The sequence below is a fragment of the Pan paniscus genome, chromosome 7 (assembly GCF_029289425.2).
Source record: "Pan paniscus chromosome 7, NHGRI_mPanPan1-v2.0_pri, whole genome shotgun sequence".
Classification (NCBI taxonomy): Eukaryota; Metazoa; Chordata; class Mammalia; order Primates; family Hominidae; genus Pan; species Pan paniscus.
Genome location: NC_073256.2, coordinates 63343401 through 63370143, shown reverse-complemented (window position 1 = coordinate 63370143; position 26743 = coordinate 63343401). Strand labels below are relative to the sequence as shown.

Below are 26743 nucleotides of genomic sequence, written 5' to 3'. Positions count from 1 at the left end.
ATTGATGCCACCAAGTTTTGAGATGGTTTGTTTTGTAAAAATAAATGTCAGGATCAGTCTGGGATGTGAACGCTACTGACGCCAACTCGTGGGGGGACTTTGATTTTCCCATTTGTAAGACAGGCATGGTGCCTATTCAGTGTGCTCTGTCAAGAGTTTTGGCTTCCTTGGTGAAAAAGAATAGTCAACAGGATGGTTTAATGTAGTGATGGGGGAAGTGGGTGTCACTGGTCAAGACAGGCAAAGAGAAGGAACTTGGTAATGGAAGCTGAGGCCTTCCCAAGGGCTCTGAGGTGGCATGGACGGCAAGTGCAGCTGCTCACTCGCTCACGCATGGGGTTTATTACGATCCCATGTGGGCCCGTCACTGAAGAGATGGCAGTGAGCAGGAGAGTCTCCAGGCTGCTGGACTGGAGGGGACACCAGGGGATACAGAAGCAGAAGCAGGGTCACCGCAAGGGGAGGGAGGGTGGAGGCGGCATGCTGGACACCCTTCTGGTGTCTTAAGAGTTTCAGTTAGTCTTGCATGTTTGTGCAAGTGTGAAACAGATGACCCTATGGTCTTCTGGAGTAAAAGTATGCAATTCTGACTTGGAAAAAGCCAGCAAAAAATCATTTATTTGTAAAATGTTAGGTTTGGCTATATTATCTGTAAATGGAGTTTAAAATTTTTTATTACTTTTTTTGAGACTGAGTCTTGCTCTGTCACCCAGGCTGGAATGGAGTGGTGTGAGCTTGGCTCACTGCAACCTCTGCCTCCTGGGTTCAAGCAGTTCTCCTGCCTCAGCCTTCCAAGTAGCTGGGATTACAGGTGCGCACCACCATGCCTGGCTAATTTTTTAATTTTTAATAGAGATGGATTTTCACCATGTTGGCCAGGCTGGTCTGGAACTCTTGACCTCAGGTGATCTGCCCGACTGGGCCTCCCAAAGTGCTGGGATTACAGGCATCAGCCACTGTGTCCAAGTAATAAATCTTCTATGTGTGGGAGAAATTAACATGGAGAGGTTTAAACAACCATATTAGCAAACTCCCAAGCACTATTCATATAAATGTGTGTCTGCATATGTGTAAAATGTGCTCTCTTTTAAAAAATCACTATATATGTTCCTTTAACTTTTCTGAAAGCTAAGGAAACAAACTTCAAGTTCCATGCCACAATAATGTTACTATTGAGAAATGAGATGCACAACTACAGACAATCCTACTGTTTTCACGTCTGCAGCTTGACCACATTACAGTAAAGGCATAAAACTTAACACTCAAGTATCTTAACCGAAACAGTACATTTGCCCCAGGGAATGGAGTTACAGTTCTTGTGGAAAGCCCCAATTTGATTCTCTGAATTTTGGTGAATGTGTATGCTCACCCAGAAAACTGACAGAATCCATACTGGGTATCTCTCAGCTAACATCTCTACCCAGGCCCCTCTGGCACCCATCTTCTATCAGCTTCTTTCCAGATCCGCAGTAAAGACCTGATCAGCCACTGTGAATAGAGCTGGGCATGGAGTAAAGAGCCTCCTAACTTGTCTACTTCTAGGCTTGGAACTTACCCCACAGTCCACTGGTATTGGCCCTGAAACCAGAGCACCCAAAAAGGTGATACTAAGGCTGCTGCCACCCTCTGGCCCTCACCCAATGCATACACATACACACATGCACACACATACACACATGTACGCATGTGTCCAGCATATGTGCATACACAGCATAGTCAAGTGGACACATACACATGCACATGGGCAAAGGTGCTCTGATGCACACATACTGCATAAATGTGCACACACATGCACTCAGGTACACACACCTTTGAGCTCTTTATAAGCAGGGCTTTTACCTATGGGAATATTCTAGTTGACAAGTTAAATGTGTAGGAGGAACGAGCACCTTAGCCAGAAGGAAACCAAGTGAAGGAAGGAGGATTTCTGCCAGGGTTCCTGGTCTCTGGATCTCTAAAGAGGGGTGGGGATTGGAACGGGTGTCAAGCACTGTCCATTGCTGGAGACTTCCTGGATGGTGACCAGGGATGCCAGGCAGCTGCTACCACAGCACCGTCCCGCCCTTCTGAGTAGCATGGAGCAGCTGGAGAGCTGTGTGCCATGCCCAAGAGTTGGTTGAATCTGTTGAGGTTGTGGGTTTTGGTTCGTTTTATCATGCGTTCTCAAACAGGGGCGTTTCTTTTTTTTTTTTTTTTTTTTTTTTTTTGAGACGGAGTCTCGCTCTGTCGCCCAGGCTGGAGTGCAGTGGCATGATCTCGGCTCACTGCAAGCTCCGTCTCCCAGGTTCACGCCATTCTCCTGCCTCAGCCTCCCGAGTAGCTGGGACTACAGGTGCCCGCCACCACGCACGGCTAGTTTTTTGTATTTTTACTAGAGACGGGGTTTCACCATGTTAGCCAGGATGGTCTCGATCTCCTGACCTCGTGATCCGCCCGCCTCGGCCTCCCAAAGTGCTGGGATTACAGGCGTGAGCCACCGCGCCCGGCCAAACAGGGGCGTTTCTAATGCTTTCTCCCAACATTCTCCATCAAGATGTGTTCCCTGAAGACTCAGATCTGCCATCTTTAGCACCTACTCAAACTTCTACCTGGTCAGCTGTGGGCAGTTCCCCCCTTTCTGGGCACTGCCTCCTCCTTTCTTCCTCCCTACCCCCAGGACTCAGACAAGGAGACAAGGAATTGGCTGACAGGCACTGCTGTGTGGTCGGTTGCCTGTTATACACTTAAACTTCCTTAAGGACAGAAAAGCACATATGCTGTTCCCCATTATGCTCCTTGGGCTGGCTCCCAACTCTGCAGGTGGTCACTCTGTGGCGTAACGATGACTTTCCCTCTGTGGGATGTCTTTGCCTTGGGCACTGCACTCATCCCCCTAGCAGGGAAATATGGGCTCTACCTTGCTGGGACATTGGGAGGTTGAACAGGGAAATGTGAGAATGCGGTAGGCTCAGTTCCTGGCCCGTAGTGATGACTCACCTTTTGCACCACTGGGGAACACTTGCTGATGAGCCTCCACAGCCCGGCCTCAGCATCAGTCCCTGTGTGCAGCAGCTCAGGGGACAATTCTGAGCTGGAGCTCGGGGTCACTGAGGAGCTTTAAAGCTGGTGGGTGTTGTGCCAGGAGGGAGCAGAAGCCCCCTTTTTTTTTTCTGAGACGGAGTCTTGCTCTGTCGCCCAGGCTGGAGTATGGCACAATCTCAGCTCACTGCAACCTCTACCTCCCCAGTTCCAGTGATTCTCCTGCCTCAGCCTCCCGAGTAGCTGGGGTTACAGATGCGCACCACCACACCCAGCTTTTTTGTATTTTTAGTAGAGATGGGGTGTCACCATGTTGGCCAGGCTGGTCTCGAACTCCTGACCTCAGGTGATCCGCCCGCCTCGGCCTCTCAAAGTGCTGGGATTACAGGCATGAGCCACCATGCCCAGCCAAGAGCAGAAACTCTTTAGAGCTTGCAGGTGATTCTAGTGTATAGTCACTTGTGATCCTCAAAGATCCCACTCATAGACTTATCCATGTTCCAATTTAATCCAACTCTGACAGACATGGTTTAGATGAGAGAGGACAAACTGCTGCTCTGCCTTGCGGGGCTGCTGGCCCCTCCTGAGGTGCAGTGGGTGACAGGGTGGCAGGGGTAGTGGGGCAGGGAGGAGTCTCCATAGGACAGGTTAAGTCACCACAAATGTGGGTTGGATACCTGGGAGGCTGAGGCGGGGGGATCGTTTGAGCCCAGGAGTTCGAGGCTGTAGTGAGCTTATGGTTGTGTCACTGCACTCCAGCCTGGATGACAGAGTAAGACTCTGCCTAAAAAAAAATTCTGGCTAGAATCTGGCCATGGGGACCCATTAGACAAAGACCCCTTATTTGACTGACCACAGAGCTCCAGGCATGATCGGCCTCCCCAGTCACCACACTCCCTTCCAGCGTGGCCCAAGTCAGCTCCCTGGTTGTGGAGCCCACTCTGGTTCCAGATGTCTCGTGTGAACTGGGGCTGTGCCCAGGGGCCACTGAGTGGCTGGTCCCCTTCTGTGGCTATTCCATGAGCCACTTGTGGTGCTTTTAAATGGCTTTCACAAGACACAGGTGGCATCTCTAGGACAGATGTCTCATTTATGTGGGTCAAATTTCACACAGCAGAAACTCTTTGGCCCATCAATTATATATTTAGGTGGCTTTTCTTGGAGGAGCCACCCTGCTTTACTAAGATTCACCACAGTGACTCTCAGGGCAGGACAGTCACATTACCAGTTATTCAGAGTCTGGAATACCCAGTGTTTAAAAAAAGAAAAAAAAAGCATCTTGGGGAATTCCATCCTATTAACATGACACCTTGGCAGTAGGACTCCAACCTGAAGACTGTGGTGCTGTAATCAAAGCCAGGGGGCAGGCTGGGTGCAGTGGCTTATGCCTGTAATCCCATCACTTTGGGAGGCCAAGGTTGGAGGATCACCTGAGGTCAAGAGTTTGAGACCAGCCTGGCCAGCATGGTGAAACCCCATCTCTACTAAAAATACAAAAATTAGCTGGGAGTGGTGGCTCATGCCTGTAGTCTCAGCTACTCGGGAGGGTGAGGCAGGAGAATCGCTTGAACCTGGGAGGCGGAGGTTGCAGTGAGCTGAGATCACGCCACTGTGCTCTAGCCTGGACAGAGAATGAGACTCTGTCTAAAAACAAAAACAAAAACAAACAAAAAAGCCAGGGGACAGATTCCTGCATCTACCTCAACAATGATCTAAAATAACCTCATTTCCACAGAGGAAAGGAACCTATCAGTCTGAATGGCAGACATATCTGCATTTCACTCTCGAGTGTCTACACCACTTCCTAGTGGGATGGGTTGTAATAGAACACATTTGGGAGTGGGGGCTTCCTCTGGGGATGAGTTGCTCATGCAGGCTACCGAGTGTGCGGCCCCCTGGGCTGGGCCCCCTGCACTTACCCCATCTTCACCGGCGGCAAACCTCAGCAGGGAGGAAATGCTGCGCTGCAACAGCTGCAACAGCAGAAGCAGGGCTGGGTTAAACTCCCTCCAACACAGTAAGTGCTCAAGTTAAATCACTCATTCCCAAAAATTAACATGTTATATCCAAACCACCTGTCTTCAGAGCTTCAGCCTCACGGCCTTAGGTCAAAGATGTGTTTTAACATGGAGAGACTGTGTTCACACAGGGTGCATCCTCCCACCTTTCCTAGGGAAGCTCCTAGGACCTAGAGGGAGTTCCAGATGCAAGCCATCCCAGCCGAGTCCCAGCGCCTCTGCAGGCGTACAGGAGGACGTGCACCTGCTTCAGCTCTGTCTCACCTTCGCTATGTTGCAGTGAGCTAGGAGTGCGTGCGTGCTCTGGCCTGGCTCCTACCTTGACCTTCACTCTGCACTGCGGTCTTGAGCGGCAGTCCAGGAAGACCTGCAGGTGCCTCTTGAGAACAGGAGATGTGACCACCCGGGAGCAGTCCCCACAGGAAAAGGCGCCTCTGGTATATGAAAAGCCAAGGAAAGACAAGGCCCCGGGAGGCACAAGTCAGGAAAGCTCCAGTGGGAGACATTTTCTTAAACATGAGTGTCTGCTGAGCTAGAAAACGGGGCTTTACTCTCAGAATCAAGTTTCTGAGAGAGGCCTGCAGCTGCCTGGACTCAGCCTGTCCAAGGGATGAACATTAGCTTCGAGTAGCACTGGCTGGAGGCTGAAGAGGGGAGCAGAGGAGGGGATGCTGAGCCTCCCAGGAAGGGAGGTCAGAGCCTGGGAGGCCAGGGGTCAGGCTGCCCCGTGGCCCGGAAGAGAAAGTCTGCTCTCAGCTGCCAGCACAGCCACTGTTGTGTGCTACCCTGCATGCCTGCACATGTGCTCATCTCTTCCACACAGTCCAGTGATGGCTTGTGTAAGGCCACCAGCCCAGATATGCCAAGGAGACATTTGCTCTTTGCTTTGTGTGTTTTTTTCTTTTCTTTGAGATGGAGTCTCGCTCTCTCTCTGTCACCCAGGTTGGAGTGCAGTGGTGCGATTTCGGCTCACTGCAACCTCCACCTCCCCCTGGTTCAAGTGATTCTCCCACTTCAGCCTCCGGAGTAGCTGGGACTACAGGTGTGTGCCACCATGCCCGGCTAATTTTTGTATTTTTAAAATTAATAATAGAGATGGGGTTTCACCGTGTTGGCTAGGCTGGTCTTCAACTCCTGACCTCAAGTGATCCACTTGGCCTCCCACAGTATTGGGATTACAGGCGTGAGACACTGCACCTGGCCGATCTTTGCTTTTTTTTTTCTCTTTTTCTTTTTGAGACAGAGTCTCACTCTGTCGCCAGGCTGGAGTGCAGTGGTGTGATCTCGGCTCACTGCAACCTCTGACTCCCCGTTTCGAGAGATTCTCCTGCCTCAGCCTCCCAAGCAGCTGGGATTACAGGCACGCGCCACCATGCCCAGCTAATGTTTGTATTTTTAGTAGAGACTGGGTTTTGCCATGTTGGCCAGGATGGTCTGGATCTCCTTACCTTATGATCCGCCTGCCTCGGCCTCCCAAAGTGTTGGGATTATAGGCGTGAGCCACCACGCCCAGCCTCTTTGCTTTTTAAGAAGCAGAAAAGTAATGAGCCTGTCCCTTTCTATCACATGACACTGCACTTGGGAGGCCGGAGGACTGACTTCATAGGGACAGACTGCACTGACACCGGCCCAGACCCTAAGGGAGGGCAGCATAGTGGGGTGGGCAGGGACATCTGTCCAGTAGCTGCTCACTGTAAAAGTGGTCTCTGTAAACGTCTGCACCTTTCACAAAAGCTAGGCTATACAGTCACCAGGTTTTTTTCACTTATTCATGTTTGTCCTGTTTTTTTAATTCTCCTGGCTGATAATAAAGGAGGTGGGGACAAAACCCAGCACTTCTATCTCATAACAGGAGCAGCTGCAAGAAACAGCAGAAATCTCAGTAAGGAAAACCCACTGGGCCCCAGAGGCCTCTTCCCTTGCTGCTCAGCAGAGGCGGAGGTTGCCCCTTGAGGTCTCAAGGGAGTCACCTGAGGTAGCAAGGCCCAGGTTCTGAGGCTGGGTTGCTTCTGTGCCCTTTCAGTTCTAGGGCTTTCAGGACAGCCCCTGTCCCCTTACCTGTCTTCCGGCCTCTGTTCCAATCTCCCGTTGCCACACATGTCACACACAGGCCATGAGAAAGCAGTGCTCTCGTCCACGCCAACCACAGTGCCTAGGCCCAAGAGAAGGAAAGCCCACCTCAGAGGCGGCTCTGCCCTCTCTGACTCCTCTGCTCCTCCACGCGCAGAGGACAACATGAGGGGCCTCGTGATTTCTGCCTTACTTGGGAGTTTATATACATGTTCCTAAGATTTTTATAATTTCCACTTATTGTACAAAGAAAAATTATAACAATAAGAAGTACGTTTTAAAACTTGCATATTACCACCTAACTGAAGTATTTTTGTTGGGATATTTTTCCAGATGCATAGGTAGTTACATCGCCACAGCTGAGCCGGCCCTCAGTCCCTCAAACATTCCCCATATTGCATATTTAGGTCTGTGCTTTTTCTGTAGCACAGTAATAGTATATAGACTCCTTAACACAGTAATGAGTGTTTGAGCTATGATTATGCCACTGCACTCCAGCCTGGGTGACAGGGCAAGACCCTGTCCCCACTCCCCAAAAAAAAAAGATGAAACAAATGGTAAATTGACAAATGGAAAAGACACCTGAGACGTGTGTCAAAGACACCCCTGGGCATCCCAGAGGGTCATGGCTTCCTGAGGAAGGGAGTGAGGGGGGTCCACAAGACAGCCAGGGCGGGCCACACGGGGCCTCAGCCAACTCTGCACACCATGGCAGGACTGAGGCCGGGTGAGCACAGTTGGTCAGTGCTTGCTGGGGATTGGGATGGTCTGATTTTCTTGGATGTGAAGCATTGTAGATATCATCTAGATACACCACCAAATCTCAGATGTCCTTGTTGAAAAGCGGTGAAATTAGATGTTTGAAGAAAAAGTAAAATCTGAGTTTCTAGAAAAATAGAAAGGTCTTCCTTTCCACTCTTGGCGCAAAAAATTTCATTCCTCACTAAAACCAGCATTGGGAGAAAATTTATCTTTAGAGGATAAATCAGAAGTATGAGAATGAGTAGGCTTGGTTTATTAAAGTGCATTCATGCAATGCATACTTGAATGACTTTTTAAAAATGAAAATAATAGATCTTGATTCTGAAAAGGCTGCCCTAGCTAATGACATTGTCAAAGTGGGTCAAAGGGATGAAAAGCAAAGTCAATAAAGGCTCGTAATGCAGCTGGAAAGCAGTGTTGACTAATTCACAACGGGCAGGCGCATGAGGAGGTGCAAGGGGAGAAAGGAGCGGCTGCATCCCCAAGCCCCAGAGCACATCTGCCACTGTGGCCTGGCTCCTGCCCAGGGCCTGCAGGCCCACCAAAGGCCCACTCACTGGTTTACTGGTGTTTGGTAAATGACTGCTACCTTAATAAAAAGTAGACTGCTACCAGCCAAAGTTCCTTTTTATCCTAGGATATCCATGGGTGTTAATAGCATTTACATTTATATGGGATTAAGCAATTTCCTTCCAATTAGAGAATAAGGCAAGAGTTGAGGAAATACATTTCATCTGAGGTCCATAAGCCATTGTGGAAATCTTTTCTGGCAACCCTAAATAAATTTCAAGAGATGGCTGGGAAGTGTATGATTAAACATTCACTTAAGGTCGGGCACAGTGGCTCATGCCTGTAATTCCAGCACTTTGGGCAGCCGAGGTGGGAGGATCACGAGGTCAAGAGATCGAGACCATCCTGGCCAACACAGTGAAACTCCGTCTCTACTGAAAATACAAAAATTAGCCAGGCGTGGTGGCACGCGCCTGTAGTCCCAGCTCCTCGGGAGGCTGAGGCAGGAGAATCGCTTGAACCCAGGAGGCAGAGGTTGTAGTCAGCCGAGATCACGCCACTATACTCAAGCCTGGTGACAGAGAGAGACTCTATCTCAAAAAAACAAAAACAAAAACAAAAGACATTCACTTAAATGAGCATCAGAAAGAAAAAGATAGTTTACATCAGGGTTGAGGACACCATACTCATGAACTTGCCAGCAGTTTGCCATTAAGTCTTTAGTTTGCTTGTCTTATGTGCAGAAATGTCTTGTAATTAGGTTTGGGAAAGGTGTATTGCTTAGTTACAAACACATCTTTTTAAAAAGGTCCTTTCAAAGGGTCCTCAGGATGGGTGGGTCTGGCGCTCACCACGCCTGGTGCAGACATTTCTTCAGTAACTTGAACTCTGCTATACCCTCTTCCTCCCTATCTCCTGATGGAAAGAAGTCAGGGCTCACAAGTCTTCTATTTAGAAGCTGGAGCCTGGGTTTAGATAGGACTTCACCCCTCTTTCCACAGAGATGTGAGCCTGCTGCATCCCTTCCTACAGCCCTGCACCAGGTCCCATCGCTAGTGAGTGGTGGACAGAGAGGTGGTGAGCAGAGTGAGGGAGGGAAAACCAGCGCTGCCAAACGACTTCACCCCAGAAGACACAGCAGAGAAACATTTCCGCACACCCCAGAGCTGCCACTCAGGGAGAATAGAGATGAGGAGGCCTTGTGACACCAGCAAGGAGTGAGTGTCTCCCCCTCACCCCATCACTGAGACCTGGATGGACAGAGGGATGCTGCCAGCTCTCAGTGAGTGACTGCTCCATGCTCAGAATATATTCAGGGTCCTTTTAAACTCTGCTCAGAGAAAATGTTCAGTACTCAGCCATCTGAGACCCAGATGCTCAGCTCGTTCAGCTGTTGGGAGAGCTGCCCAAGCCCTAGCACCAACTCTCTGCAGATGTGAAGGGGTCCCCTTGGAGCCATGCAGCGGACATGTCATCACTGAGATCTTCTGGACCAGGGCAGGGCAGAACAGAGCAAATCTGAGGTGCTGAGATGGGGGCAACTGCTATTGCCAAACAGCAGTGAGGACTCCAGCCTTGCCTGGATCTGATGGAGGTGGGCAGACCTGTGGCTGGTGGGTGTGCAGGCTGAGGACTGTGTAGGAGTAGGTCACTGCCTAGCTGCTACCTTGCTATGGACATTCCTGCATGTGAGGCTTGGATAATCTTTGTTATTTTGCAGCTGGGGGTTTGTTTTCTCTTAATGCCTAGTTGACTGGTTCTCATTAAAGGATCTGGCAGCACTCAGCCCTGCCTCTGTGATAAGTCTGTTTACAAATCTTGAACCCTACATGCGGGCCTGCAGGGCAGCTGTAGAACAGGCCCGGAAGCAGAAGAGGCCCACAGGGAATGCTACATGAAAATGGCGAGATATGAGGAAAATGAAATGTCAGAAACTTGAATCTATATAAAGAAAGGAAGAATATTAGAGAAGGAATAAATGAAGGTAAAATAAAATCTTTTACATTTCTAATTCTAAATTGATAGAAAAGATAATAGTTTATTTAAATAATAATGATAATGTAATCAATGATTATACCTTTTGAGTAAGTGAAATGCATAACAGGAGTGTTACAAGGGATGGGAAGGAAAAAAAAAAGAAATCAGGAACACTCTGATATAAGGTACCTGCATTACCTGTGAAGCAGGACAGTGTTATTTGAAAGTGGACTTGATTGGCTGTAAAGTGTATTGCAAACTCCAGGGTAACCACTAGAAAAACTTAAAAATAAGTATAATTGGGCTGGGCGTGGTGGCTCACGCCTGTAATCCCAGCACTTTGGGAGGCCAAGGTGGGAGGATCGTGAGGTCAGGAGATCGAGACCATCCTGGCTAACACAGTGAAACCCTGTCTCTACTAAAAATACTAAAAATTAGCCGGGCATGGTGGCGGGTGCCTGTAGTCCCAGCTACTCAGGAGGCTGAGGCAGAAGAATGGCGTGAACCCGGGAGGCGGAGCTTGCAGTGACTTGAGATCACACCACTGCACTTCAGCCTGGGCGACAGAGCGAGACTCCTTCTCCGGAAAAAAAAAAAAAAAAAAAGTATAATTGATATTTTGAAAGAAAAGAGAAAATGGAATCATAATGTTCAATAAAAATCAGAATAGGCAGAGAGTGGAAGATAAAAAAAAGAAACAAGCGGGGCAATGAATAGAAAACAGTTATAAATACAGTTGATATTATCTCAGTTATATGAATAATCACTTTAAATGAGAATGGTCTCAATACACAAATTAAATGACAGAGACTATCGGAGTGAACAAAAAACAAGAACCAACTATATGTTGTTTACATAAAGACACATGGCTAGCCACAATGGCTCACACTTGTAATCCCAGCACTTTGGAAGGCCAAGGCCGGGGGATCACTTGAGGTCAGGAGTTTGAGAGCAGCCTGGGCAACACAGTGAAACTCTGTCTCAACAACAACAACAACAACAACAACAACAACAACAAAAATTAACTGGGCATGGTGGTGCGTGCCATCCCAGTAGTCCTAGTTACTTGGGAGGCTGACGTGGGAGTACTGCTTTAGCTCAAGAGTTCAAGGTTGCAGTTAGCTATGATCACACCAATGCACTCCAGCCTGGATGATGCTGTCTTAAAAATATTAAAACCAAAATATGCCCAGGAGTTTGACAGCAGCCTGGACAATACAGCAAGACCCCATCTCAAAAAAAAAAAAGGATGAAAAAACCAATAAAAAATCCAAAACATTTCTGGTTCCAAGCATTTTGGATATGGGATACTCAACTTGTATAGAATGATTTTCATCTTTGAGAATCAATCTGTAGAAAATGTGTGCAAAGCTTAATTATAGTTATACAACAGAATGTTACCAATCTTAACAATATAAAGTGCAGATGCAAAGGTAGGTAGATGGAAAAGAAGAGTGTAATAAAAGAAGGGAAGGAGAGCTAATATTATTTTCTTCCAAACTGATACTATCTCCAGCAAATGGAAGAACAAAACCCCTCTGGCTAACATCATAATCAATGGTGAGAAAATACATGGTTAACCCTTAAGATTAAGAACAGGGCAAGGATGTTCCCACTACTGCTATTCTACATGGTACTGATAGTCCTAGCTAATGCAGTAAGACAAGAAAATAAAATAAAAGATACACAGATTGAGAAGAAAGAAAGAAAACTGTTCACAGATGACCTAGTATTCTATGGAGAAAATCTCAAAGAAACAACAAAAAACCACTGGAACTACTAAGTGATTACAGCAAAGTTGCAGGGTTAATATCAAAAAGTTAATTGTTTTCCTATGAAACTCAATGAACGATTGGAATTTGAAATTAAAAATAATACTATTTACAATAGCAACAAAATAAATGAAATACTTAGGTATAAATCTAACAAAATATGTACAAGATCTGTATGAGGAAAACAAAAAAACTCTTCTGAAAGATATCAAAGAAGATATAAATAAATGCAAAGATATTCCATGTTCATGGATAAGAAGGCTCTAGTATTATAACATGTCATTTTTTCCCCACCTGATCTACAGACTCAACACTATCCTAATCAAAATCTCATCAAGTTATTTTGTGGATATCAACAAACTGATTCTAAAGTTTATATGGAGAGGCAAAATGACCTAGAATAGCCAAGACAATATTGAAGAACAAGAACAAAGTTGGAAAACTGACAGTACCCGACTTCAAGACTTAAAAGTCTCAGTAATTGGCCAGGCGCGGTGGCTCACGCCTGTAATCCCAGCACTTTGGGAGGCCAAAGTGGGTGGATCACGAGGTCAGGAGATTGAGACCATCCTGGCTAACATGGTGAAATCCCGTCTCTACTAAAAATACAAAAAAAAAAAAAAATTAGCCAGGCATGGTGGCAGGTGCCTGTAGTCCCAGCTACTTGGGAGGCTGAGGCAGGAGAATGGCGTGAACCCAGGAGGCGGAGCTTGCAGTGAGCCAAGATCGTGCCACTGCATTCCAGCCTGGGTAACTGAGCAAGACTCTGTCTCAAAAAAAAAAAAAAAAAGTTTCAATAATTAGGATGGTGTACTGGTAGCAAAAGAACAAATAGATCAAGGGAACACAGACCCTCATAAATATAGTCACCTGATCTTTGACAAAGGAACAAAAACATTTCAATGGAGAAAAAACAGTCTTTTCAACAAATGGTGCCAGAACAACTAGATTTCCACAGGCAAAAAAATGAATCTAGACATAGATCTTACATCTTTTACAAAAATTAATTCAAAATGGATCACAGACTTAAATGTAAAACACGAAACTCCTAGAAAGAAAACAGGAGAAAATCTAGATGATCATGGGTTTTACAATGAGTTTTTAGATGTAACACCAGAAATGCAATTCGTGAAAGAAACAACTGATGTGAGACTTCATTAAAATTAAAACTTATGGTTTGCAAAAAGTCTTATTAAGAGTATGAAAAGGGCCAGAAGCGGTGGCTCATGCCTGTAATCCCAGCAGTTTGGGAGGCCTAGGTGGGTGGATCACCTGAGGTCAGGAGTTCAAGACCAGCCTGGCCAACATGGCAAAACCCAGTCTCTACTAAACATACAAAAACTAGCTGGGCATGGTGGCAGGCGCCTGTAATCCCAGCTACTCAGGAGGATAAGGGAGGAGAATTGCTTGAACCAGCGGGGTGGAAGTTGCAGTGAGCCAAGACTGCACCACTGCACTCCAGCCTGGGCAACAGAGAGAGACTCCATCTCAAAAAAGAAAAAAAAAAGTATGAAAAGACAAGCCATGAACTGGGAAAAATATTTGCAAAAGACACATCTGATCAAGGACTGTTAACACTTAAAACTCAACAATAAGAAAATGAACAACCCAATTAAAAAATGGGCAAATGATTTGAACAGACAAATCATCAAAGAGGTTGACAAATAACCATATGAAAAGATGCTAAATGTCATATGTCATTAAGGAATTGCAAATTGAAGCAGCAATGAGATACTACTACACATCTATTAGAATGGCAAAAATCCAAAACACTAGTAACACCAAATGCTGGTGAGGATGTGGATCAAGAGGAGCTCTTATTCATTGCTGGTGGGAATGCAAAATGATACAGCCAACTTTGGAAGACGGCTTAGCAGTTACTTCCAAAACTAAACATATGATCCAGCAATCATACTTCTTGGTATTTACCCACGAGTTGAAAACTTATGCCCACACAAAAACCTTCACACACGTCTATTGCAGCCTCATTAATAATTGCCAAAACTTGGAAGCAAACCAGAAAACTGTGGTACATCCATGCAATGGAATACTATTCAGTGCTAAAAAGAAATGCGCTATCAAGCCATGAAAAGATGTGGAGGAACCTTAAATGCATATTGCTAACTGAAATAAGCTAATCTGAAAAGGTTGCATACTGCATGATTCCAACTATATGACATTCTGGAGAAGGCCAAACTACAGAGACAGTACAAAGAAGAGTGGCTGCCAGTAGTCAGTGGGGAGGGAGGGATGAAGAGCCAGAGCACAGGATTTTTAGGGTGGTGAAACTATTCTGTATGATACACTAATGGTAATGGTAGTACATGGTATTCTACATCTGTCAAAACCAACAGAACTGTACAACACAAACAGAGAATGCTGGCTCCCCTGGGTGTGGGGGGGCATGGGAGCCCTGGCTCCTGTAAATGTAAGGAGCATTGGGTTCCTTGAGTGCGGGTTGACTGTGGGAGATGTGGGGGCCTTGGCTTCCCTGGTTTCCTTGAGTGTGGGAGATGTGGGGGCCCTGGCTTCCCTGGGTGTGAGGAGCATTGAGACTCTGGCTCCCTTGGCTTTCCCAGGAGTAGGAACCCCTGGTCCCTCCAGCCTGGCTCCTAGGGCACTCACCCCTTGTTAGCCCAGTGCCTGGGCCAGCTGTAGCTGCTTGGAGAAGGCAAATTCCCAGCTGCTGGCAATGCTGGCCGTAATCAGACTGGCCAGACACAACTGGTGCTTATATGCTTTCTACTTTTTTTTTTTTTGAGACGGAGTCTCGCTCTGTCGCCCAGGCTGGAGTGCAGTGGTGCAGTCTCGGCTCACTGCAAGCTCTGCCTCCCGGGTTCACGCCATTCTCCTGCCTCAGCCTCCTGAGTAGCTGGGACTACAGGTGCCTGCCACCATGCCCAGCTAATTTTTTTGTATTTTTAGTAGAGACAGGGTTTCACTGTGTTAGCCAGGATGGTCTCGATCTCCTGACCTCGTGATCCGCCCGCCTTGGCCTCCCCAAGTGCTGGGATTACAGGCATGAACCACCACGCCCAGCCTGGTACTTATATCCTTTCTATGAAGCTTAGGATGGCAGGGCTGCTTCCCTGTTCAGGCCACTAAAGTGACTTTAGTTTCCTAGGACATTTACTAACTGACGTTGAGAGGCCTAGAACTTCTCATTGGCAAACCAATGGTGCCTGTGTTTAGTGCTGTCTCTGTGCCATGCAGGCCACCTCCCCCAGTACCCACTCCCTTCCTGCTCACCACCTCACCTCAGTATTCACCCACAGCTCTCTCACAGGGAAGACCTGTGAGGGTTTCCAACTTTTCTCTATTTAGAAGGAGCCCTGGGTAGGGGAAGGGAGAGCATCAAGAATAGCTAATGTATGCTGGGCTTAATACCTGGGTGATGGGTTGATCTGTGCAGCAAACCACCATGGCACACGTCTACCTATTTAACAAACCTGCACGTCCTGCACAGGTACCCCAGAACTTAAAAGTTGAGGGGAAAAAAAAAGAATCCTGCCATTGCTTGGCCAAGACCGTATTTCTATTCTTCAATATTTCTCTAAAAGAAAATGAAGTTTATAGGTAATGTCTGAATGTCTTACTGTGGTTTACACTTTATAAAATAAAGTTTTATCAATGTGCAATGAAAAAATGAAAGGTGACTTAAACCATGAGGATAGTAATTCATCTTCCTGACTAGTGCTCATGTTATAAAAATAAAAAGGAGCCCTTGCCTCCAATGAGGTACAGAAAAATGAAAAAAAAAAAAAAAAAGAGCCAAAGATAAGTAGTTTAAGCATATTTCTTAAGTGAATTTGAGAAGGAAAAACTGCCTAAATACAACTGGCTTAGTCAGAAACGTTGATCTCACCAATCTGTAAAATGAGGGCACAGAAAAAAAAAATACTTTTCATCTTAATACATGCAAAATACATGAACCAATCGGAGCATGTTTCCTCCCCTGTTTAGAAATCTTGCTTCTTTGCTTTTAGTTGGGAACAGCATTGGATGAGCAAAGGACAAATGTGTGTTTGATCTCCGTATGTGACTGATATGATGCCCTCTCTACTGCACATGGAGGCAAGCACGTAGCTTTAGTAGTGCATGCCTCCACTATTACTGTCCATTCAAACCTTGGAATAAAAGCACAGATCCCGGCTACAAGCTTTGAAATGTGGCTTGGGTGGACTGGATACAGGGAACCCCAGCCTCTAGAGTCCTTCAATGTGTCTGGCATATGGACACTGGGCTTGGACCTGTGCAGCTGTTTTTGATTAAGGAGGGTGCCAACAGCATGTGCCCCAGGGCTGCTCTCATTTTAGAAAGGTGTTATACTCAGCAAAGCCCACAGAGGTCTGAAGGCAGCAGCCGAGTGTTAGGAATGGCATCTTGTGCTGCTCTCCTTCCAGTGGTTAGGTGCTTAAGAATCTGAACTGCTGATCTCTAGAACACCTAAATTTGCTACCAGGAACAGAGCTTTGTGACAGATCAAACTGCCTATTGATTACATTACACATATTTAGTTTTCAACACCCATTTGAAGGTTCAGTTTAAGTAAGGTGGGGCCTAAGGATGACTGAGCCTCATCAGTGTTCCCAGCTGCTGCCAACACAGCTAATGCCCAACAGGGAGGTCACTGCACTAAGTCACATGAGGCTGCATCTGACCATCTAGAGCAAAGTTCCCTCAGTGTACCAACAGGCAGGCCTACTGCCACGGGGACAAAAGGTGAGGATCTGCCTCTGTGTGCACCTGTGGCACTCACTGGCCGTAGTTAGGAATGGGTTAGGGAAACCCTCCTTGGGGTTCTTCAGGTACACATTTTCTCATGAGACACTGCTATGGGTGGTGGCGATTCTTCTGGTCATAAAATAACAGGGTCCCATGCAGCCTAACTGGTTTGTGGCATGGCTGTGACTCTCAGACCCAGAGCTGAGACCTTCACTGTGGGATGTTCTCCCTGAGCCCCTGACTAATCCTGGCCTCTGGGATTGCTGAGGGGGTGGGAGAAGAACAGGTAGCAACCAATGAAGAGAATGAAGGTGGAAGGGATGTCCTTATACATGAGCCTGGAGACCAGCAAGCCCTGGAAGCGAGCGATGGGTCACTGCCAAAGGCACACAAATAGCACATGCGCCCCAGGGACCAGGCTGCATCCCTTTGCACCATATGCCCTGTCCCTGTAGCCGGTCTGCTCAGGGGCACAGTGCTGCTGTACACCAAAGAGCAGCTCCACGCTGGCTCACGTGGGCCAGGCAGTCTGCTCCACCCCTGAAGACCCTCTTCTTCCTGCCAATCATCTCTCCCTGCTTTGCATCACAGTCTCTGGGGCTGCAGAATTTCTTCATTAAAAAATCTGACCATATAATCTCCACATGGCCAGGGAAAGCAGAGCAATACACAAGCAACTGGGTCCCCTGCTGCCCTTCTTGGTCCCTGCCCCTCTCCCATCACTTGGGAGGGTTTATAACTGCTCCCAGCACTTCTGTGGGTTTTCCACGTGCCCTTCCACCTGCTCTTACAGCCTTGCCCAACTCTACTTGACAAATCCTGACAGTTCTAAGGCCACCCACCCTCTGCAGTCAGTGGCTGCAGCCCTCAGACATCCCTCCCTCCCTTCCTGACTCCTGGTACCAGTACTGAGATGTCTGTTTTCTCCACTGGACTCAGAGCTTCAAAGCCCCCAAAGCCTCCTGAGCATTATCTCATTTAATTCTCAACAGTGTTTTGAGGCTGATTCCATTAGCCCTATTTTACAGATGAGAAAATGGAGGCCCCATATGACCCATCACCCCATAACTGCAGTAATGTGTTAGCATTAACCCCAAAAGGAGATGCACAGAAGAGAAAATCCAAATGGCCTCAACACAGTGAAAAGAATGTGAAAGCAACAATGGAATCACAAGAGTTTTCTGTTTATCAATTATAAAAAGTCAGGAACTAGTTATAGGTAAGGGTGAGGAACACCAGCCATCTTAGACATTACGCTCGGAATTCTGAATTTTGATATGCTTTGAACCGGCTGGGTGCGGTGGTTCACACCTGTAATTCCAGAACTTTGGGAGGCCGAGGTGGGTGGATCACCTGAGGTCAGGATTTCAAGACCAGCCTGGCCAACATGGCAAAATCTCTATTAAAAATACAAAAAGTAGCCAGGTGTGGTGGTGCATGCCTGTAGTCCCAGCTACTTGGGAGGCTGAGGCAGGAGATTCTCTTGAACCCAGTAGGCAGAGGTTGCAGTGAGCTGAGATCTTGCCATTGCACTCCAGCCTGGGTGACAGACTAAGACTCTATCTCCAAAAAAAAAAGAGAGAGGCACAAACCCCTAGTGTAGCCACTTTGGAAAACACTGGTGTTCTTCAAAAAGGTTAAATGCAGGGTTACCATATGACTTGGCAATTCCAGTGCTGGATTCATACCCCAAATTTCAAAACAGGCGTTCAAACAAAACCTTGTCCATGAATATTCATAGCAGCTTTATTCGTAGTAGCCAAAAAGTAGAAACAACCCAAATGAAATGTCCATCAACTGAGGAAAGGATAAACAAAATGTGGTATATCTGTGCAATGAAATGTTATTATGCCATAAAAGAAATACACACTGCATTGTGGATGAACCTTGAAAACATTATGCTGATTGAAAGATGCTAATCATGAAAGATCACATAGTATGTTAGGTTTGTGCAAAAGTAATCACGGCTCTTTCCATTACTTTTAATGGCAAAAACCACAATTATTTTTGCACCAGCCTAAATATTATTCCAGTTAACATGAAGTGTCCAGAATAGGCTGGGGGCAGTGGCTCATACCTGTAATCCCAGCATTTTGGGAGGCCGAGGAGAGGAGATCACCTGAGGTCAGGAGTTCGAGACCAGCCTGGCCAACATGGTGAAACCTTGTCTCTAATAAAAATAAAAAAATTAGCCGGGCATGGTGGTGCACGCCTGTAATCCCAGCTACTTGGGAGGCTGAGGCAGGAAAATTGCTTGATCCCAGGAGGTAGAGGTTGCAGTGAGCAGAGATCACACCACTGCACTCCAGCCTGGGTGACAGAGCGAGACTCCATCTCAAAACAAAAACAAAAACAAAAAACCCCCCCAAAAAACAGAACAGGCAAATTCATAGAAGCAAACAGTAGATTGGTGGTTTCCTAAGACTAGGGTGTGGGAGGGTGGGTGGTAACAGGGCGTGAATGATAACGGGTATGGGTTTTTGTTCTAAAATTAGATTGTAGTGATCTTTGCACAATTCTGTGAATACTAAAAACACTTTAAAGGAGTGAATTATAGGGTATTACTGAGTTATAGCTCAATAAAGTTGTTTAAAAAGTCCATAAACCCCAAACCGCTGAAATCCTCCTTTACAGAAATCAGTAGAGATTGATGTCCAAGAATGATTATTACAGCCTTGTTTAATAATTGCAAAAACATGAGAGATCCTGGATGTCCATGAGTGGAGGAAGAGTTTATTCATATGAGGGGATGCTATGCAACTGTTAAACTCTTGAGTTCGACCTCTCCCCCCACCTGGACGGACATCCCTCCTAGAGGGAAGCAAGTGGCAGAATAATGTGCAGTAAATCATTTGACTTGCAAGAATGCATACACCCTCAAGGCGGGCAGCTGTGTCTCCTGGATGCGCCAGCACAGGCAGGAAGCCGGGGACAGAGGGTGGGCTGTTAACTTTCTCTTATTTTTCACTAGTTCCACTAGACATGTATGACTTTTATTACTAAGTTTTATAAAGTTAAAAAAGAGAAAATAATAATGCTATTTTCAGCTCCAGACTCACATATCTAACCAGCTGCTGAAACATCTCAGATATATGTAAAACACGCAAACTCTCCCGACAGAACTGAGCGGGTCCCCTCAAAGCTGACTTTGCCTGCCACATCCTACTTAATGAACAGCACCACTGTTACCTCAACTGAGCCAGGAGCTCGGAGGTTGTCAGATGTCTTCTGCCTCCATCTATGCCCAATTCATCGCTCAACCTGCCGATTTCCCTAAGTCCACCCTTGGATTTCCTTCTCTACCTCTGCCACCCAGTCCCTCCACTCTGCTCTGCAGGGAGGACATCAGACCAGGCCGCCTGTACCAATGACAGAACACACTCCTGACACCACCAGCGTGGTGGGCCCACCAGCCTCAGCTTGGTCCCCCCTCCATCTGGCTGCCTGTCCTGCCTCTTCCCAGACACCCCTGCTCACCAACTTTCTCATGCCAGTGGCCTTACGAAGTCCTGCTCTCTTCCCAGGAATGTTCCTCCTGCTCCATCCCTGACCTAAGTAGTCTCATCTATGCTTCAGAGCTCAGCTTGAGGCTCCTGTCTTTGGGAAGCCTTCCCTGAGTTCCCCACTAAGACGTGGGCCCAGGTTATCAGCGGCTAGAGCACTCAGAGCCTGAGGATAGGCCTGTCTGTGTTCATCTGATTCACATCTTTCTGTGCAGACTCGAGTCTGATACCAAGAACAATTTCTGCTTTTGTTCTTTATGTATCCAGTGTCTGGAACTTAGCGGGTGCTCCACAAATACTTGTTGAATAAATGAGTAAATGAATATAAAGTATAACAGTTAAGAAAGTATAAACACCAATTCCTGTGAGATGGCTGCCTACCTTGAACACTGCAGATGGAGTTGACAGGTGTGGCAGAGTCCAGGCTGTCGAGCATCACCGGGCCAGGCAGCTCACAGGAACTTGCACCAGAGACCACACTCAAAAGGGGCTTCTGAAGCAAGAGGACAGTTCGTTCAGCACAAACAATCCGACCTGCCGACAGAGACACTTCAGGTTATTGAAGCCTTGAAGAAAAAGTGAATTGTGCCCATAATGGCAGTCTCCTTTGCTATCCCTTGAGTCATGCAGGTGAAGGTGCAGTTATGGGACTGTGTCCAGCAGCACGTTCATTGTGTGTGCACACTCCTGAACCCCGTGAGCTAAGCTAAAAAAGCACTCAAATATGAGATTCAAGTCAATCCACAAAGGGTAAATTATGTGGTATGTGAATTATAACTCAATAAAAATTAAAAAAGATAGCTTAGGCAGGATTTTAGTTTGATCCCTGGAAAAAGGGGCTGGCTGATCTAAGTATACGCATTTATAATATTCTAGCTTTTGGTTTGTTTGTGGATTCTGCAGCAGTATGGGGTGCCACCAGCAGACAATTCTGGAGTGAGCACAGCATCTCCATGGAGCTGGTTCTGCCCAGGTGGCTGCTACAGGGTCAGTGAAGGCTGGAGGCTGGTACATGGGCCATGTCTGTGATGGGCTCCGTGAAGGTGCCGGCAGCGTCCAAGCAACATGGAGGCATCCAGAGGCCACAAGAGGTATTCTATGGGCACCGATCAGTCGCCCTTGCATCAAAGCTGTGGAGAAGCAAGCACACCCTGGTCACGGAGAGCGTCCTTGAAGAAGAGGCTGTGAGGGGCAGCCCCAGCGAGTGCCTCCAGGACTTCAGAGCCCAGCACACACAAGGGGGCCACATAGACCAGCAGGGTTTTGGGGAGCCTGGGGTCTCTCTCCTCCTTCGTTTGCAGAGTGACATCGGTCACTAGCAGCCAGATCTCCCTTTGCTCCAGAAGAAGCAGACTCTTCAGCTACAATTTGAAGACACAATAAAGATTAATTATTATAACAAAAAATGTTTCGAAAGCATTTAAAAGCAGAAGTTATACATATACTAACAATTTAAGATATTATTTCAAAAACACTTTAAAACATACACTAGACTTTGCACATCTTGGTCACTAGCCCCATGTGCCCTGGGTGCCTCGACTTTGCACCTGGTTAAAGGCTTCCTTGGTTGGGAACAGGCCACCCTTCCCTGGCAGCATTCCATTTGTCCACTGACATCCTCAGGCTGAATCCATTCTTCTTTTCCTCCTGATCCTCTGTTTATATACTTAGAATGTTAATTACAACATTGTTTCCTGTGTAGTACATACATATTATTCTTTCCAGGCAGTTGTAAGTTTCCTGAGGGTTAGGAACAGATCTTACTTGCCCTCAGACTTTGTACAGGGCCTTGGTATAAAGCTGGTGTCGCATATTTGTTGCATCTGCAACAGGTTTTATTATTTTCTTCTTTCCTTCTATATTTTTTCATTTTTTTTCTTATCTTCAAAACTTGTAATGCCTTTTCAAGTTCCATTAGACTGGTATTCTGCCCTTTCCTTTTGGTCAGGGCTTAGGATTCAGTAGACACAAATGGGGCCAAGGATGGTCAGCAGGGCCAGGGCCTGAGGATGTGGCCAGTTGGAGGTTCAGCTGGTGTTGCTGGCACAGACGGTGTGGTCAGGCTGAGAATTCCACATGGCCAGTTAACAGGACTGGGCAGAGAAGGTCACTTGTGTGGTGTGTAGCTGAGGGTTGGGGTGAAGGAGGTGGCCTACATTGTCAGGAGGTTGATTATATACAGGAAGTATGAATAAGTAATATTGAGGAAAATGAAGCCAAGCTTCTTACTGTTGGAGAAGCGAGTTATACATATAGAAATAAGAAAACTTAGAATAAATTCTGTGGTAATGATCTAGAGTTGGAAGTATTGGTATGAAATAATGATTTTAGATAGATAGAAATATAGAAGTAGATATAGTTGTGTGTGTATGTGGATGAATATACACACACATTTCCTTCCTCTGTCCACTGAGAGGGCAGAGAGGCAATGATATCTCAATGGCAGGAAGCCCACCTAGAACCCGAATCTTGGCTTCTAAGTAACATTCTTAACCAGCCACAGTGGCACAAGTGACTCAGGAGCAGTCTCAACTACTTGGGAGGCTGAGGTGAGGGCATCGCTTGAGCTCAGGAGTTTGAGGCTGTGGTGCACCAAGATCATGCCTGTGAATAGTCACTGCATTTCAGCGTAGTGAACATAGCAAGATGCCATCTCTGAAAAACTACAACTAAAACTAAAAAAACCCCAAAACCAAAAAGCCATTCTCCATTAAAATCAACCAGAGCTTCCTGAAAAGATGGCTGACTCCAGAGCACAGAAAGCAAAAGATGAGTTTGACACATCTTACTGTGTCAGAAAATAAGGTACTCAAAGAATGACGGGCATGTGTCCAAAGGACACAGGAACCAGCTTAAATATGGTAAAATTGAGCATCAAAATGAATACAGTAATAGATATAACCTGCTGAATAAAAGATGAATTCATTGGCCCATACTGATATTTAATAAGTGGGCTGGGCACAGTGGCTCATACCTGTAATCCCAGCACTTTGGGAGGCTGAGGCGGGAGGATTACTTGAGCCCAGGAATTTGAGATCAGCTGGGCCAATATAGTGAGACCCCATCTCTACAAAAAATAAAATAAAGCTGGGTGTGGTGGCGAGTGCCTGTAGTCCCAGCTACTTGGGAGGCTGAGGTAGGAGAATTGCTTGGGCCCAAGAGGTCAATGTTGCAGTGAGCTGTGATGGTACCACTGCACTACAGCCCGGATGACAGAACAAGACCGCCTTCTCAAAGAAAAAAAAAAAAATTAAAAAAATTAGTGGGCCAGTCGTGGTGGCTCATGCCTGTAATCTCAGCACTTTGGGAGGCCGAGGCGGGCGGATAACCTGAGGTCGGGAGTTCAAGACCAGCCTGACCAACATGGAGAAACCCCATCTCTACTAAAAGCACAAAATTAGCCAGGCGTGGTGGCACATAGATGTAATCCCAGCTACTCGGGAGGCTAAGGAAGGAGAATTGCTTGAACCCAGGAGGCAGAGGTTGCGGTGAGCTGAGATTGCACCATTGCATTCCAGCCTGGGCAACAAGAGTGAAACTCCGTCTCAAAAAAAAAAAAAAAAAAAAAAAAAAAGGTGAATATTTCAGGAAGGGCAAAGCTTTCTATAAGGTTATCTGTGGGTGGGAGTTCTGACAACCTCCAAAGATTTTATATGCTCTTTGTAAATACTTTGGATTTGGCCAGTGGTCTCTCTTTCAATCTATTAATGAACCAAAATGTTCTAATCTCCTTTGAAATTAATTATGAAATTATCTCTACTATTGGGGTTATGAACAAAGTCAGTAACAATCAAATCAACTGTAAAAAGACATCAGTAACTAATTAAAGCAGTACTACCACTACACTGCTAAAATTTTATTAAAAATAGGTTTCTTCTCTGGCCAGGCGTGGTAATCCCAGCACATTGGGAGACCAAGGCAGGTGGATCACTTGAGGTCAGGAGTTCGAGAGCAGCCTGGCCAACATGGTGAAACCCTGTCTCTACTAAAAATATAAAAATTAGCTAGGCGTGATGGTGCATGCCTGTAATTCCTGCTCCTCTGGAGGCTGAGGCATGAGAATTCCTTGAACCCAGTAGGCAGAGGTTGCAGTGTGCTGAGATCATACCACTGCAACTCCAGCCTGACTGACAGAGCATCTCAAAAAAAAAAAAAAAAAAAAAAAAAAAAAAAAAAAAAAAATTGGTGAATATTTCAGGAAGGGCAAAGATTTATGTAAGATTATCTGAGGTTGGAGGTTCTGAAAATGTCCAAAAATTTTAGATGCTTTTGTAAATACTCTGGATTTGGCCAGTGGTCTCTCTTTCAATCTATTAATATACCAAAATGTTCTAATCTCCTTTGAAATTAACTATAAAATTGTCCTACTATTGGGGTTATGAACAAAGTCAGTAACAATAAAATTATCTGTAAAAAGACATCAGTAACTAATGAAAGCAGTACTAGTACTACCACTACATTGCTAAAAGTTTATTAAAAATAGATTTCTTCTCTGGCCGGGCATGGTGGCTCACGCCTGTAATCCCAGCACTTTGGGAGGCCAAGGTGGGTGGATCACTTGAGGTCAGGAGTTTGAGACTAGCCTGGCCAACATGGTAAAACCCCATCTCCACTAAAAATACCAAAATTAGGCTGGGCGCCATGGCTTACGCCTGTAATCCCAGCACTTTGGGAGGCAGAGGCGGGTGAATCACCTGAGGTCAGGAGTTCGAGACCAGCCTGGCTAACATTGTGAAACCCTGTCTCTACTAAAAATACAAAAATTAGCTGGTGTGGTGGTGCATGCCTGTAATTCCAGCTACTCGGGAGGTGGAGACAGGAGAATTGCTTGAACCTGGGAGGTGGAGGTTGCAGTGAGCTGAGGTCATGCCACTGCACTCCAGCCTGGGCGACAGAGAGAGACTCCATCTCAAAAACAAACAAACAAAAATTAGCCGGGTGTAGTGGCGGATGCCTGTAATCCCAGCTACTCGAGAGGCTGAGGCAAGAAAATCTCTTGAACCCAGGAGGCAGAGGTTGCAGTGAGCCAAGATTGCGTCACTGCATTCCAACCTGGGCAACAGAGTGAGATTCCATCTCAAAAAAAAAAAAAAAAGTCTTCTTACTCATAATTGCCAAAACCTGGAAACAACCAAGATGTCCTTCAGTATGTGAATGAATAACTAAACTGAACTATGTGGTACATCCAGACAATGGAACATTATTCAGCACTCAAAAGGAAACGAGCTATCTAGCCATGAAGTCACAGAAACTTAAATGCATATTATTAAGTGAAAGAAGTCCGTCTGAAAGGCTACAGACTCTAAGATTCCAACTTTATACAATATTCTGAAAAGGCAAAACTATGGAGATGGTAAAAATAAGAATGTTTGCCAGAGATTTGTGGGGAGGGGGAATAAACACGTGGAGCAGATTTTTAGGTCACTGAAACTGCTCCATATGATACTATGATCGTAGATACATGGCATTACATATTTGTGCAAACCCATAAAATTACACCACCAAGAGTGAACCCTCATGTAAACTGTGGACTCTGGGTGAGTACGATGTGTCAATGCAGGTTCATTAGTTGTGAGCAATGTGCCGTCCTGGTAAGGATGTTGATAATGGGGAGGCTGTGCATGTGTGGGAGTAGAAGGTGTACGGAAAATCTCTGTACCTTCCTCTCAATTTTGCTGTGAACCTAAAACTGCTCTAAAAGAAAAAAGTCTAATAAAAATTTTTATAGCCCTGTGTAATCAGGGAAAGTTTTTTGTTTGTTTGTTTGTTTTTGAGACGGAGTCTCGCTCTGTCGCCCAGGCTGGAGTGTAGTGGCACAATTTCGGCTCACTGCAACTTCTGCCTCCCAGGTTCAAGTGATTCTCCAGCCTCAGACTCCCGGGTAGCTGGGATTACAGGCACCTGCCATCATGCCCGGCTAATTTTTGTATTTTTGTAGAGACAGGGTTTCACCACATTGGCCAGGCTGGTCTCAAACTCCTGACCTCAGCTGATCCACCTGCCTCGGCCTCCCAAAGTGCTGGGATTACAGGCGTAAGCCACCGTGTCCGGCCCAGGAAAAGTATTTAAGCATAGATGATACAGACACCTATAATGCTAGTAATAAGGCAAAAATATTACCAATGCAAATTTATCAGGAAAAAATAGATCTCTCCCACACAAATATGCCCAATTAATTTTTGACAAAAGTGCAACAGCAATTTAATGGAGGAAGGATGATATATCAACAAATGGTGCTGGAATGAATGGATATCCAAAGGTGAAAAAATTAACCTTGACCTAAACCACACACCTTATACAAAACCCAACTCCAAATGCATCATGGACTTGGAAGGTAAAGTGTAAAATTAAATCTTCTGGAAAAGAACACAAAAGAATAACTTTGGGA

The 26743-nt window shown here is 46.1% G+C and overlaps 1 protein-coding gene across 14 annotated transcripts in view; it reads right to left on the bottom strand.

Annotated features, from left to right (window-relative positions):
- The window catches only part of SPIDR (scaffold protein involved in DNA repair), a 475882-nt gene that overhangs the window by 1832 nt on the left and 447307 nt on the right, over positions 1-26743 (bottom strand). For 12 of the 14 annotated variants that reach the window (XM_003823268.5, XM_034966040.3, XM_063606749.1 and 9 more), the window contains 5 exons: positions 21506-21716; positions 20737-20889; positions 7095-7188; positions 5356-5470; positions 4938-4991 (listed from right to left, as the gene is read on the bottom strand). In XM_003823268.5, coding sequence (XP_003823316.1) covers positions 4938-4991; positions 5356-5470; positions 7095-7188; positions 20737-20889; positions 21506-21716 — 627 coding nt within the window. Of the gene's footprint in view, positions 1-4937; positions 4992-5300; positions 5471-7094; positions 7189-20736; positions 20890-21505; positions 21717-26743 lie in introns of all 14 variants that reach the window. The other 2 variants (XM_008976887.5, XM_034966041.4) reach the window with 2 other exon arrangements.